General features: G+C 33.1%; 2 protein-coding genes across 2 annotated transcripts; both read right to left on the bottom strand.

Moving 5' to 3' along the window:
* Nucleotides 1-395: 395 nt before the first annotated feature.
* On the bottom strand, nt 396-4019 carry LOC111896593 (plant intracellular Ras-group-related LRR protein 4). Its single transcript, XM_042900249.2, has 5 exons — nt 3675-4019; nt 3460-3569; nt 2215-3336; nt 1215-2128; nt 396-750 (listed from the first exon to the last, which is right to left on the bottom strand). The coding sequence occupies exons 3-5, from the start codon at nt 2828-2830 to the stop codon at nt 613-615; spliced, it is 1668 nt and encodes a 555-aa protein (XP_042756183.1). The 5' UTR covers nt 2831-3336; nt 3460-3569; nt 3675-4019; the 3' UTR covers nt 396-612.
* A 6631-nt stretch (nt 4020-10650) lies between these two features.
* LOC111896586 (AT-hook motif nuclear-localized protein 10) lies at nt 10651-12601 on the bottom strand. The gene is made up of 5 exons (XM_052769330.1): nt 11901-12601; nt 11585-11637; nt 11378-11509; nt 11139-11300; nt 10651-11012 (listed from the first exon to the last, which is right to left on the bottom strand). Exons 1-5 carry the CDS (start codon nt 12310-12312, stop codon nt 10830-10832), a joined length of 942 nt encoding a protein of 313 aa, XP_052625290.1. The 5' UTR covers nt 12313-12601; the 3' UTR covers nt 10651-10829.
* Nucleotides 12602-16248: the final 3647 nt, after the last annotated feature.

Raw genomic sequence — 16248 nt, 5'->3', positions numbered from 1 at the left:
TTTTTAAAAACGCAATTTACCACCATTATAAGCCAATAAATATTTTTATTTAAAAACACTTTTAAAATTCAAAAAGAACTCCCAAACACCCCCTAAATTTGTCATTTGATAATGCATATTTTTTTTTCTTTTTTATATCTTTTCTGTATATCACAACATATTTTATCTATACTCTTGCCTTCATTATTAGGATGACATTCATAGGCATCCTAATAAATCATAAAACATTTGTTCATAAATAACATTTCTATATATAGCATTTTATGTATTCAAAACAACAAGAATATCTCATGCACATTTTTATCTCAAGTGCATCCAAGTATCAGGACATAACAATAGTTTTATATTTATTAAAATCACACACTCAAAGCGTATAAGATATAATAACATGAAGGAGTCTTCAAGCTTTCTACCAATGTTATAAACATTCAGTGACACAAAAGTTCGAAAATACATACATACAAGTTGGTCAAAAACCTCAACATGATGATAAATTAGATATTAACATTTTTTAATATGTATTTAAAATACATATTAAAAAAATATGAACCTTTTTACAATATGAACCTATTTACATACATTAATTGGAACTTACACTAAATAAACTAAGGACTATGAAGCCACATAGTCGTGCTTTCTTTTGTTAGAACTCGAAAACAAGAAAAACCGTGTCCAAGACTTCTTGTGTTTAACAGGTTGCACCTTTAAATCCTTCTTTTCATAGACTTCACTCATATACCGAACCACCGCCTAAAAAGAAGACAGTATAAAAATTAGTCATCAGATAAAAAGTTATTTTTCCACCAACTCCTAAATTGGCACACACTGCCCAAGAGGTGAATAAGGTACACAACAACCGGTGTCTATAAACATTGGATTTGAAACTTTCATATTGGCAGAGAAACTCCCACACTACAAATATTGGCACGGGAACCCCTAAGTTGGCCCACATTGGCCAAGAGGTTAATTAGGTTATAGCTTAGGATTTCGGACTTTCGGTGCCAATGTTTGAAGTTGAAACCCTAAGCTGGCCAAATCTACATTTGGCCAGCTTAGGGTTTCGGATTTTCGAAGTCAATATTTGTAGTGTGAGAGTTTCAGCGTCAAATCCACATTAGATTTGACAGTAAAACTCTCACACTGCAAATATTGGCACTGAAAGTTTGAAATGAAACCCTAAGTTGGCCTACACTGCTACAAAAAAAATGATTCACCTGAGCGCCTTTGTCAAGTACGTTTCGTGGTGGTAATTCCAATGGATTTCCTTCAACATTCAACACCCGTAACTTCAATAACATCCTAAACGAATCTGGAATTACTCGTATTTGATTATTACTCATATCCAACTCTTCAAGATTCTCAAGGTTTCCAATTGATCTTGGAAGTGATGTCAAATCAGCAAAGTTGTTGCTAATGTTGATCTTCAAAAGAGTTGTAGCAAAACATAAGCTTTCAGGAACCGAATCAAGTTCATTGAAACTTACATCAAGTTGTTTTATACTTTTCAACGATGACATTGTTGTTGGCAACCTACTAATGTTATTATATCGAACCGATAGTTTTTCCAATGACTCGATTCTTCCTACTGCTTCTGGTAAAGCTTTAATCTTGTTGTAATCCGCAAGAAGTTGTTTGAGAGATGAACATTGACCAATTGCATGTGGGATTTCTTCGATTTCGTTTGTTTCGATGTTTAATGTTTGTAAACTTGAAAGAGAACCGATTTGATTAGGAAGAAATGAGAAATTGTTTGAACTTAAATCGAGTTCTTGAAGATGGATCAATCTACCAAAAGTTGGAGGGAGAGATGTTAAGTTGTTTCCATGAAGATCTAGAAAAATTAAGTTGATGAGATTCCCTATGGATTCTGGGAGTTCGATGATTTTGTTTGAATGTAAGTTGAGTTTTGTTAATGATGAAAGGGATCCGATTGAAGATGGGAGAGAAAGAAGACGATTTTCTGAGAGATTGAATGTGAGTAAACTGGATAATTTCCCAATTGAATCGGGAAGCCATTCGATTTGTTCCATGAGTTTGTTATGAAGATCAAGATCTTTAATTCCTTTCTTTGATGACACTTCAATCAAACTAGCAAGCATTATAAGACTCAATTTTTCACCATCTTGTCCTACAAAATTACATATTAATTAAAGCAAATTCATGGATAATGTAAAAACACGTAACTAGATTTGAACTTTTGAAGTTTAAACTCACCAGAAGTAATGGAAGGTTTTAGAGTTGAATCGAAAATTTGGGGTTTGGAAAATTTACTTGATACAATCCCTCCATTGTTATAAAACTTGGATTTATTCACATAACTATCATCTTTAATGATCAAATGGGAGCTTTTGACATGATCTTTATCAAAAGATAAGCTAGAAGTGGAAGATGGAGTGCTGTGATCGAAGCTTGAAGTAGAGATGGAAGCTGGATTTGTTGAAGGTGAAGAAGAAGAAGAAGTACTTGAAGGGGTGTTATTAGATGGAGAAGGAGAACAACATTTGGAGGCTCTTTGAATCATTTCATCGAACAGTTGGTGGCAGTTTTCAAGGTCTAGTAATTTAACAGCTTCTCTCTTTTGTTCTTTGGTTTGGAATTGGACTAATTGTTTCTGCATCTCCAACAGGATGTTGAAGAGTTCTTCAGGGATGTATTTTCTTTTCTTTTGTCTGGAAATTGCTTCGATTCTTGATTGTTCTTCATTGTCTGCGTTTCTGATTAGAATGATTGCAGCTTCAATGTCATCGATTCCAGGTCTTGGAGGAAGAGATTTATGAATTCTCATTATCTCTTCCACCACTTCGTCTACTGATTTGGCAGATGAATCCATGTCCTTCTTGGGTGTTTGTGTGTGTGTGTGTATGTGTGTGTTCTGTATATTGTTTATTCATGTCTTAATGCTACAGAGCTCATGTTTTTAAAGGATACATACGTGTATGGATAAATCAAAATATTTTATTATTAATTCTCGTGATTTCTTAAAGTATCACAACCATAAAAAAGAAAAAAAAAATCACATGAGTATGAATTAATTTAAGACAAGGACTTTTGAACTAGAATCACATGAATCTTGTTGGTGATGATCACATGGACAAAAATAAAATACAAAAAGTTTTAATATTTTCACATCAAAAGTCAAAAGAGAGGTGAGAATGATTAGTTTGCCAACTGAAACTAGTCAAAATTATGGTGATATTAGCAGAAAACGACACCGTATACAAGCAGTTAAGTTCAGGCTGTTGATGAAACATACCTACACCATGATCACCTTCTTGAATTTCCATTGTCATTGACCTTGAAACAATGTCGCTTCTTGATGCAAGCAAGATCTTTGCCCTAATTAATCAAAGATAATGACATTACATTATCCACCATAACAGAGAAAAGGAAAATCAGTAGACGAATTCTCAATTCAATCCCAATTCTGAGTGAAAGAATTGAAGGAAAAAAAGAACTCACAGAATAAAAGCAGAAAGGCGTCTTCCAACACGCCACCTTGAAATCCACTTGATTTCGTGGAGATAAGAGAGGAGAGGGATTTAGGGTTTTGAGGCACCAGCCACAAAATTCTCCGGTATTATGATAACATAACCGACGAAGAAGAAGCAGGAAACAATGAACTCAAGATTCCATAAATTTCACAGAAAAAAAATCAAAGAGGATAAACTAATTACCTTAAAATGGGCTTCGTTGAGACGTTCACCGTCTCCATGCATTCATCTCTGCGTTATCTAGTACCTCTCTGCCATAAAATTCATGATATCCGACATGCGATTTCTCTCAACCTGAGACTAGGCGGAGTGGATGCGCCAAGCCAGCCCTCGCCAAACGCCCTATGCACGCCAAAGGGGCTCGCTAAACTCCACGCGTCTGTTTCACCGGCGAGAACAGAGAAGGAAATAAATGGTGGTGGGACCCTTTTGGCTAGTTGACAAGATTTTAAGCAAATTCCAACCATTTTTCTATACAATTGAAACCATTTTCCTTAAAAACTAGCCGTTTTTTGTCATAAAATTTAAAATTTCCAAACTTTCGTCCTGACCAATCTTTAAATTTCAGCACACACAATTCTTATTATATCTCTCAAAAGTCAAAACCTCTATCTATTAAAATGTCTTCATCATCTTCCTCATACGATCTTTTTGAGACCGTGTTTCAAGTCGTTGTCGTTGTACGTAATGGGCTACAACAAGCTATTATCATTCAAGAAGAGTATAATGTGCAACATAGACAAGGAAGATATATCAAAAGCATACGTGAAGACGCCCAACAACGCCTTATGTGTGATTATTTTGACGAGCATGCTATTAAATATTATTTTGGGCTAGACCTCAACAAAAATGATCCATAGGAAGTGTCAAATCATCATACGGAACAAGATGACGCAAAAAGGAAGTTAAAAGGTGTTCAAGGTTCATCTAGTGAAATGAAGGCGGTGAGGGAGGAGCTCCAAAAAGGTTGAACACTAAGCTTGATAAAATTTTGATAGCGGAACAAATTAAAGAAAAGAATCGTACACTAAAACTATTTTTCAAAGATGATTCGAAGTTGTTCGAGAACGATCGTCAGATTGTGGCAAACGGAAAGGCGGATATTGCAAAATATTATAATTGGTCGAATTAGTAGGATTTATTTTTGCTATATATCTTAAATCTAGTAGAAGGTTATGTTTTAAGGCAACAATTAAGTCATTTTAAGTCTATTATTAAGTCATCTTTTTAGTTATGTTTTAAATCAGTTTGTAACTTTTTTATTTGATATGCAATGTTTTTGTTTTATAAAAATAGAATTTGTTTAACTTTGAAAAAACAAATGCATTTAGTATCACCGTTCTCTAATAAATGACAAGGTGGACATGTTATTGATATGGCACAAAAAAAAAAACAAAGATGGGAGTGTATTAAACTCACCACCACTCTCTCTGTCCTAAAATGTTTCCAACATTTGGTGCAAGGGTAGGCGTCAGATAGGTTTTTGTAATTATTGTATTTTTTATGTTTGACGTCATTTGTTGACTTTTTTTTTATCAGGTTCAAGAAGTGTTGTATTGAAAGGCTTGTATGGTGTGCTTTAAGGAAAATACATTGATTGGAATTGGGCGGTTATTCTAGTCATTGGCATATTGTCCCCAATAACAAATAGTGACACGGGACAGTGTTTATCGCCTGAAATCCTTGCTAGCTTGGATGTCGATTGCATACCATAGGGGTGAGCATTTGGACCGAACCAGACCAGACCGGTTATGGAGAATATTGTGGACCGTGGACCGGACCGGATGAGTCGTGTCCGTGTCCGGGTCCAAGTCTTGGTTTTCCGATTCTTGGACCCGTCTGGATCGGTACAACTTTAATTGCATAGAGTAAAAATAATTTTTTGGGTTTGATAGAACTCGTTAAAACGAATATGTTATTGGGTTTTATACGATACAACTTGTAAAAATGATTACGTTTCCGTTTCATGCATAACTAATCTACCTTGATGTTATAATATTATAACTTGCAAAATTAATTTTTCAAATAAAAGCACCTGACATATAAATCAAGTTCACCAAGATCTCTTTCATATGATTTATCTGTCAAAGATATATAAAATTCAGAATTATAATCTAAAATAATAGCTAAAAAGCTGAAATATTTCAGTTTTGATAGCTCAACTTTGAAGTATGGGTGTTGATCGGGTAATACTTTCGGGTTTCGGGTAATTCGGGTTTTTCATATTAATAAAATTACCTGTTACCCGATCCAAATTAAATTCGGGTAATTCGGGTTTGGGTAATTCGAGTAGTGGGTCGGATTTGGGTAATTTGGGTATTACCCAAATATATAATTTTTTTAATGGCGCTTGAAAAAAAATTTAATAAAATAAGTATGTCGTGCTCTATTAGTCTTGTTTATATAAACAAACGAGACATAAACGAAGTTAATCAAACTTTTTTTTAGTCAATAATACTTGAGATATCAAGTAATCTTTTAACAGCTTAATCTAATCTAATAAGATGTTAAAAAAAATAATAAAGATTGTAATTTAAAATGTTTAAGATAATTGTAGTCATAATGTCATGTTCTGAAATTTCGTCAAGGTAATGAGTTTGTTACTTGAAATAAAAACTATAATCTAGAAAACAATTAAGTTTTAAAGAAGATTGTGACATGTAAACAAATGCTTTTAATATTGTTGGTGTCATACTTCCATAATAAAAGAGATTCATGTTTTACAATAATGATAGTTTGTTTAAGCGAGATCAAATACATGCTATCAAGTACAAACTCAACGAAAGAAAAAAAAATTAAATAATTCGGGTAATTTAGGTATACCTGAAACCCAACAAACGTACCTTATACCCGACCTAAAGAAAATCGGGTTACCCAAATACCCGATACCTGATTTACCGATACCTGGAAAAATCGGGCGGATAATTTGTGTAACGGGTATTTTCAACAGAGCTACTTTGAAGGATTGTAACTCACTGAATATAATACCAAAATCAACAAAATTATAGTCTAAATTCATCAACAAACTGTAAACTAAATGTTGGAAAAAACCGCAGGTTAATCCGACTTAAAACAAATGAGCTATGGTTGTTTAAAAAACTTCAGAGATTACAAAATTTTAAAAATCTTGCTGAAAAACTGAAATTTTTTGGCTTTAATAACTCAACTTTGAAACACTGTAACTCATAGAATATAATACCAAAATCAACAAAATTATAGTCTAAATTCATCTACAAACTGTAAATTAAACGTTGGAAAAAACCGAATGTCAATCCGACTCAAAACGAATGAGTTATGGTTGTTTAAAAAATTTCACAGATTACAAAATTTTAAAAATGTTGCTGAAAAGCTGAAATTTTTCAGCTTTGATAGTTCAACTTTGAAAGACTATAACTCATTGAATATAATACCAAAATCAACAAAATTATAGTCTAAATTCATCTACAAACTATAAATTAAACGTTGGAAAAAACCGAATGTCAATCCGACTCAAAACGAATGAGTTATGGTTGTTTAAAAAATTTCACAGATTACAAAATTTTAAAAATGTTGCTGAAAAGCTGAAATTTTTCAGCTTTGATAGTTCAACTTTGAAAGACTATAACTCATTGAATATAATACCAAAATCAACAAAATTATAGTCTAAATTCATCTACAAACTATAAATTAAACGTTGGAAAAAACCGTGTGTCAATCTGACTTAAAACGAATGAGTTATGGTTGTTTAAAAAATTTCACAGATTACAAATATATTTTTTTAAATCGTGTCCAACCAGTTCTAAACCCGGTAAAAACCGGACCGGACTGGGAAAAAACCTGACCAGTTTTGATGGATTCCTAGAATCGAGAACCGGACCGGGGGTCAAAAAAACAGTCCTGTCCAGTCCGGTCCAGTCTTGTCCACCGTTCCAAATGCTCACCCTTAGCATACCAACTGACACACTGTTGAGTCTTAAGAGAGCGTAGGTTTGTGAGAAAAATAGAAGAAAGTATTCGATTATGGTGGTAATAGTAAAACCAAAAAAGAGATAGAATGGGAAAATCGGTGTTATCAATAACATAATTGGTAGAAAAAAAAATCCACCTCGAAAGGTCAAAGAAACCTGGCGTCGAAAGAGAATAGGTCTCATACCAATAGGGGTTGTCATAAGTTGTTGACATGATAGGACAAAAAAGGCGTGAAATTAAATTGATACGAAATTGAAATATAAATTCTTATTTGTGTCGTGTTTTATTTTGGGTTTAGAAAATAATAACATGAATTTACACACTACTCTATTCGCAAAAAAATTCAAACTGGTTTATAACCCGTGAAAACTACGATTACAAAATTAATTAAAATTTTATAGGAAAAATTCATAATTATTAATCAATTATTCTAAATAAATTATTAACTAAGAGATATACAAAAATTTTAAAGTTGGTTAAAACTTCAAATTTAACATATAATTATAAAAAGTAAATGTTTTTATAAAAGTTTAAAAATCTATTATTGAAAACCTTAACGTTATTAATTGTGATAATGATTTGTCTAATATATTTTTCTGGCACGTGGCATAATATTAATAAGAAGTTGTATTAAAATAATACGAAGACAAAAAAAATTAAAATTATTCTTTTATTAGTATAAATATTTTTTTTAACCCTTAAACATGATCAAAAGTTTTTTTGTCTTAATTTGTCAAATAAAAGAAATTATTGCTTTTTCTTCACGATCGAATGCTTTCATTCCACATACTTCTCCATTTTCAATAAAATCATTAATTTTATCATAGGCATATGAATTATCTAGTTTATAATAAAAATAGCAAAAAAAATATGGCTACCAACATCTCAACATAATAAAACTCATTCTTTTTGTTGGGAAATCTATAAAAAAAAGTCTCAAATTTTTTAGAAAAGTTTCAATAAAATCATTTTTTTTAACATAAAAATCTTATTATTTTGAGAAAATCATATAATCAATCATTTGTTTGTCAAATATAAAAAAAAAAAAAAAATACTTCTTAATTTTGACAAATGTTAAATAATCGGGACTTTCTGTTAAAAAAAAACATTTACGATTTTATTGAAACGTTTCCCAAAAGTCTGAGACTTTTCTATAGATTTATCTTGTTACCACATTATATTGTATGTTTATTAAAACTTTGCATACAATATAAGTTATGTGTTTTTTTTAAATAAAATAAAATAAAATAACTTTATTTTGGAGGTACTTATAAAGAATAATGTCATAAGACCGTTTTTACAAACTTCATGTCTGACTCTTAGAAACTTATGGGTTGTTTGATACTGTGTTGACTGGTCCGGTCAGCACTTTTTGGCTGACTCGGTCCAATCAGCATGTTTGATAGATGGTAATTTTGTCTGACCCCGTCAGAAATTGCTTACCCACCTCCTGACTCGGTCTGATAAAAAAAAAGCTGACCCATTATGTGATGTTTTAATGACTTTTCTGCCTTAAATAAAAGAACACACATCTGGTTCTCCTCTCAAACGGCTCCTCCTTCCTTCCACTGTTCCATACAACGACTTCAAGCAATTCCTCCTACCGGCCAAGTTCATCGTCATCGCCTTAGCAGAGACGCCGACAAAGTTCCAAGTTCGCTGATCCTACCCATCGGTAAGATCGAAAATCGATTTTCTATAATTGACATTGAAATCAATTTTATGAAATTGGTGAAAATTGAATGATGCTTTTTGTTAAGATTGGATGTTTGCATTAGATTGGAGTATTTCAAATTTGAATTTTCTCCGCCTCATTTCATATTCTTCCTTGGGCTATATCATACCAGAGATCTCCCAAAACTACTTTAAAGACCCTTCAACAAGAGCACTGTAAAGGCCCTTCAACAAGGGCACTGTATAGGGGTATATCACCCTTCAACAAGGGCACTAAAACTACTTTAAAGGCCCTTCAACAAGGGCACTGTAAAGGCCCTTCAACAAGGGCACTGTATAGGGGTATATCACCCTTCAACAAGGGCACTGTATGGGGGTATATCACTACTGGGTGGATTTTGTGTTGCATATGATGCCAAATTGTTTCTCAAAACATTCTAGAAAACTCAAATCTGGTTGAAGAAGATTAGAAATGGAGTGATCTAGCGAAGGGTAGTAGTTGTTTTTTGACCACCGAAACTTGAAAAAGTTTAAAGTAAAATAGGAATCCAATGTGGTAAAGGCCTTTTTAATTACGTGATCAATAGTTATTGTCATCATCTAGTTTAGGTACCAACGTATCAGATTAAAAAAAAAAAAAAAAAGGGATATGAAATAGAGTATATTTATACACAGGAAAAACAAAGAATCAATGTCCATTAAATTTTATCAAAGTTGAAATAGATGGTGCATGTAATAATATTATAAACATTACGTTTTCTTTTCATTGAAAGTTGAAATAGATTGTGCATGTATAACCTTTATTGTACTCAAACTTATAGATTTTATAAAGCACAAAACAAAACAGAAGGGCAAAATGGTAATTTTAACATTTAAAACGGTCAGTCAGATATTGTTTCAGTCAGAAGCCATTACAGTCAGAACTTGTGACTCGGTCAGGCTCTGACTCAATCAGATCTTACTCAGTTAGTAACTATCAAACAGTCCCTTAGTCCTCAACTAAATAGTATAACAACTCAGAACCATTTTAGTGAGACATTAGCAAGTTTTTTTTTAACAGCAAATACAATTATGCACTAAACTACTCTTATACTATTCCACCTATGTCCATAGTAGGACTTGAACCCTCAACCCCAAGAAAAGATGGCAACACCGAATACCGCTGGGCTAAAAGCCTTTTGATGTGAGACATCAGCAAGTAAAGCAAAGTGTAAACAAAATGTTAAATGGATAATTTGAGGTTTATTATCGGTTGAATGCTCACGTTCCAGGGAGAAAAAAAAAAGTTGAAAAGTGATCTGCAAATAAAAAGAACCTACCTATTTATACATCAATCTTGTCGTAATACTAGAAAACAAATAAGGGAATGGAGTCAATGGACACTACAAAGAAAAATTATATTCTATTAGTCAAAGCTAACCAATCTATTCAAAATCCAAAAATACCAAAGACATTATTACTCTTGGATAATTAAATACGAACACCACATGTCATATATATAAAAATTTCTAAAAATACGCACACAATATTATTAACATTTTCAATAAAACCAACAACTCATAATTAACCCATCATCACATTTGTTGGCATACAACTACCCTTACACACTAATTTAGAAACTTAACCAAAAAAAAAAAGACAAGGTTCCTTCTCCTTCCTAATAGAGAGTTATGTTATGTTGCTTACAACACAAACAAATGGGATTTAGACATTTAGTTACCTCCAAGGCATATTAGCCATACCTTGTGGATTACTGTTGTTACTGTGGACTAGCGGGCTCCCGATCCCTCCACCTGAAGATCCGCTTGTGGTCCCCACATTGACCGGAGTAGTGTTGACTATTTCCGCCTCTGTTTTTCTTTGTTTCTGACTTGCGGGAACAAAGCTACCAACAATCATCTGTAAAAGTTACCAAGATAAAAACAAAGTTTCTTAGGGTTTGGAATCAGGAGACAGGAATCAGGAATCAGGAATGGAATGGCTGATTCCATTCCATATTTATGGAAAGAAAGAAAAAAAAAAAACCTGAACGGGAGATGCAGCAGTGAGAAGGCCAGCCACATTACCACCTAAAACACGACCATCTGGCCCTGAAAGTGACACGCTTAAACCACCAGTCCTGCTTCTTTGCCCATCACTCTCACAAACCATAAATGAACCACAAAGAGATAAGATCTCAAATCGTCCCTGTATTTTTTATAAATAAATTAAATATTTTTTATACATCAAAAATAAATAAATAATGAATTTTCAAGAAAAAAAACCTCGTATGTGACAGTTCCACCAGATGTTGCAGACTGCTGAAGTGTAACATTAGATATGGCGCCATTAGCTGATAGAATGCACACAGCTCGAGTGCTGTTTTGAGAAAACCACATCAATTTTCCCAACACATCCTGCATTCATATAAGAAATTATGAATTTTGGTAAATAAAAAAATTTCAGAAACATAAAAAGAATCATGATTGCACCTCTCCAGCTTTAACATCAAGGATATGCGGCATGAACCCCACTCCTGGTGAACCTGAAAATGGTTTATGTTTGAATGAAATGTGGAAAAAATCTTAAGAAATTTCATGTTTTGTATGTTTTTATGGATTATGATATAACGAATTGAGTAAAGATAAACTGGGGAATGGAAATCCCAAGATAGAATGCAAATCTTATTATATTCAGCTAATTGATTAATCAATTATAGATTATGGAAAAAGCTGAAAAGTATATAAAAAGTGAAATGGGGGTAAAAACGATGAATAAATTAATGAAATGGGGGTATATATAGTGTACCTGAAGCAGCAGCAGGTTGCTTATTCAACGAACCAGGTGGTCTACCCCTCGGCTTCTTCCCTGAAGACAACGCCGGAGACGAAAAACCACTACCTTGAGCAGCCGCTTCGGCAGGCGGTAACCTCGCCACCGGTGTTACAGAGAGGTCGGGGGCATACTTCCTCGGCCTCCCTCTCTTCCGCTTTACTGCTTCGCCACCGCTTGTGTCCAACCCTACCGTCACCAAAGCCATAGAATGATTTTCACCGGAAATTCTAGCTCCACCGCCGGATCCGTTAGGGTTGTTGTAAGTAGGCGTTGGGGAAGGTGAGGGCGACGAAGTAGGTCGGCTAATCGAGGTATACATAGATGCTCCATCACCACTATAAGCTAATCCCATGTTGTTCGACATTGTCGAAGCTCCGAACGACATAATTACTTTGTCTCCGGCACCAACTCGAACTAAAAACGCCTCTTCAACAGCATTCACTCATAAACCCTAAAATTTCAACGCAGAAAGTTGATGCTATCGAACGATTTTCACAATTTTCTAACCGAGCTCATAAACCACTTCGTATTGTTCCCTGGATTTTTGAGAACTATTTTCGATTTTTCAAGGTGAATTTGGGGAAGTTTGCGAGAAAATATTAAAAATATATTATCACAACATTTCCCTGACATGTTCTTCCATGGGAAAATTATCGGGTCAAGCCGTTAAAGGACCGTAGGGTAATAAACTTCGGTCGGTTTATATATTTATGGAAATCTTCATAAAATCTAATAAAGTCTTAATAATTCAGTTAAACTTATGAAAAAAAGTCACAAATAAATTTTATGAAGAATTAAATATATTTTTTTAGTTTTTCTTTCATATTCATCTTCTTATTATTTTTAGATTATGATAACTATAATATAAATTTATTAATTTTATTAAATATACAAATGTCACAATTTTAAATGTGTAGGAAGATGATAGAAAGAAAAAAAATGCTATTACAAATATAATAAAAATATATTAATTTTATAAATATGATAAGTATAACAATTTTAACCGTATAGAAAAATGGTAAGAAGAAAAAAAATAAGAGGATATCTGATTTCTCAAATTTTATTTATACAAAAGTATAGAATACCGACTAAAAATTTGGAAAACCCTTATTTAGCCAGCTTAGTAGATTTAGTCGCATCCCTTTTTTTCATTATTTTTGTCAAAATATTTGGAATTTCTAAATATTACCTTGTTTTTAACCAAGAATCAAATTATTAGGATTTTTCTGAATATTACATTTGAAATAATGTATATAATTATTAAAAATCATTTAATAAACGTAACACATCTTTTTATATAATAAACAAAGGAAATACAATTGTCGTTAATTTATAGCAATGGAAGGGTGCAGTGAGTATTTCACTATTTTTTGCTAACAAATTCAAACTTTCTACGTTCCTCGTATGCATCATTTTGGATCTTATAGTAAGATACACTATATAGGTGTTCCTATGATATTTGTGTTCCTCTTATGTTCTTTAACATCCATTGTTTACTTGGAAACAACCATCAACTAACATACATCAATTGATAGTGAATAGTGAACTTTGAATGATAGTTTAAATATATAATCACTCTTCACTCATTTTCATTTCAATTGACATTCAAGGTTCACTTTTCACTCTTATAGATGTGTGTTAGTTGATAGTTGTTGCTAACTTACTATTTTAGGTGTGGAGGTTGTGTGGTAGTTAGGTTGAAAGATATAAGAGGAATACTCACGTAATGCATCTTACCTTAACACTCACGATGATGCATAAAAGGAACGTAGAGAGTTTGAAGTGGTCATCAAGAAATAAGGTAGTACTTAATCCACTTTTCCATTCCTAAAAAGTACAACAACTGTATTTTCTTTGTTTATAACAAAACAAAAATAAATCTTTATAAATGGTCCCTGTAATTTCCTAAAATATCAAGTTTAGTCCCTAACTTTTTTCAATATCATGGAAGCTCCATATGGTTTTAATTCCTATCATAGTTGGTCCCTCGCCATATGAAATGACTTAATTACCCTTTTTATTTTATTTTTTTGTTTTCTTTTTATTGCAACAATTAAAAAGAACAAAAAATAAATATTACCCCTACCTCACCCCGACCATCTCTCTTAAACAACAGACCTCCTTTGTCCCCAAAGCCGCATCCCTTATGTGATGGAGATCACGTTTTCCGATTGAAAACTATTGGAATTCGGGTTGTCGTCAACAATCACTGCCTGCTTCAAATCCTGCCCTAGATAGTAGATACAATAATTATTTTTGACAAACTACCCCTCGAATTCCTTACAAAAATTTTGATATAGTCTGTGTGAAATCAAACCCCTTCAATCCAATTTATTCAAAACCAACAAAGCATATTCCTCCATTCCAGCTGTGAAAACAATAATTTCATAGTTAGTTGGGCTCAAGAACTGAAGAAATTCGTCAACAAATAGGCATTTCAACACACAAAAATCAACTATTTCTCCCTATAGTAATAGTCTAACTAAGAAATCATATGATAAATGAACATATCTATGATCACCTACCAAAAGTCGCCACCACCTGAGATCACCTTCTACAACCAAAAAACATTGCCCTTATTCATTCATTCCAGACCGTATTTGTTGTCAGCCCTTCTTAACCAATGATCGTAACAGCCATAACATCCTTAGTTATTCCTACAAGTAACATCGCAACATCATATCATTTCTTGTTTTTGTTTTGTTTGTGCAATCACATACAAATATAGTTTAAAGGATGAAATACACAAAGGATCACAAACATTGGATTAATTAAAAAAGGTGGGGCTTCATTTGATGTTTTTGCATTTAGACACACAAGATGAAAGGAAAAGTAGGTATCAGTGCCCTTGAGATTTATGGAAATTATGTTTAAAGGAGGGGATATGTTATAATTTACACACATGTAACTCAATTGAGTGTTGTGGAAGAACTGTCGACAACCCTTATCCCTCCACTCAAGCATAACCACAATTTCAAATCACCACCATAATACACCATATTTCAGCCACAATCAAACCCTTTCCTCGTTCATCATCATTGCCTCGCGACCATCAATATTGGAGGAACAGGGTATAACACACACATATAAGTGTAGACGTATTTCAAACCTACTAGGGAGTCAATTTAAGTTCCAATTTCACATATGTACACACGATTTCATCGGAGCCCTTCATTTTCTCCAACATGCACTTGTGTTCGTTGTTTTGTCATCAACGATGAAGACAAAGGGTGTAACGCCCGCAGATCCGGGCTAGTCAATTTATAGACAATAAGTGTCAAAAATGACTTTTCGGCAAAAGATTATTTATAATAAATAGTCTTAACCAAGTTGTAGAATATGTCTCAAAGTTTTCGTACATATAAAGAACGTCGAAATCCGAGTTATAATGAAAGACCCCAACTTTCGTATTTTTGAAAGACTCAAACTTTCATACTTCACAATATTATTACTCCAAAACATGCTACTTGCATATTCATAAAAGCAATATATTACATTGATAAAGAGGTTACAGACTACTGGATACAAACCGACTATTACAAAGTGTTATATAATACATAACTACCCAGGATATTGTAATTTATACAAACATAAACTGAAGTACAAAAGTATTATTACAAACTATTCTAAATCTTTCAACAGTATAAGATCATACTGGTTATTTATCACCTGAAATTGTTAAACATTGATAGGGTAAGCGGTGACGCTTAGTGAGTTCAATAATAGATACAATATAACGTTATGCCATATATATACTTAAATATGGCAGAAGCAAAGAGAAACAAGGAACAACAAAGGCATATGAGAATCATGTGTTAAGCTTTTCATATCATGCGATGACTTGATTCAAAGATATACAATCAATGAGACATAACAATTTCCATACTTGATATACTTCAATAAAACTTTGGCCCAAATGGCATAGAAGACATACAATTTCTGATTAACATCTTGTTAGATTTCAGGCTTATAGTCTTGTCTAACCTTTTTGCCAATGCCATAGAATAGAAGTCATTCTCTTACGGAGACATGCTCTACATGACCAGAGGCTACGTACAGTACCAATGTGAATCTAAGTCCTTTCACTGATCACATGGTCAAAGGTATTACATTTTCTATAAAATAGCGAATTAAAAAAATAACATGGGAAAATAACCCGGAATAATAACACTGAAAAGCACATAGCACATATAACACATAACATACAGTTGTTCCTATATATTGAACTCACCTTGAATTAACCGGGGGTCAAAATAGTAATTTGGGCAGCACTTCGGCTTTAAATATGACTTTTGGCGACGAAACCGGGGTTTTTAGTTGA

This window comes from Lactuca sativa, chromosome 3, assembly GCF_002870075.4.
Source record: "Lactuca sativa cultivar Salinas chromosome 3, Lsat_Salinas_v11, whole genome shotgun sequence".
In the NCBI taxonomy this organism is placed as follows: domain Eukaryota; kingdom Viridiplantae; phylum Streptophyta; class Magnoliopsida; order Asterales; family Asteraceae; genus Lactuca; species Lactuca sativa.
The sequence above is the reverse complement of the archived record's forward strand: the minus strand, read 5'-3'. Positions and strand labels throughout refer to the sequence as shown.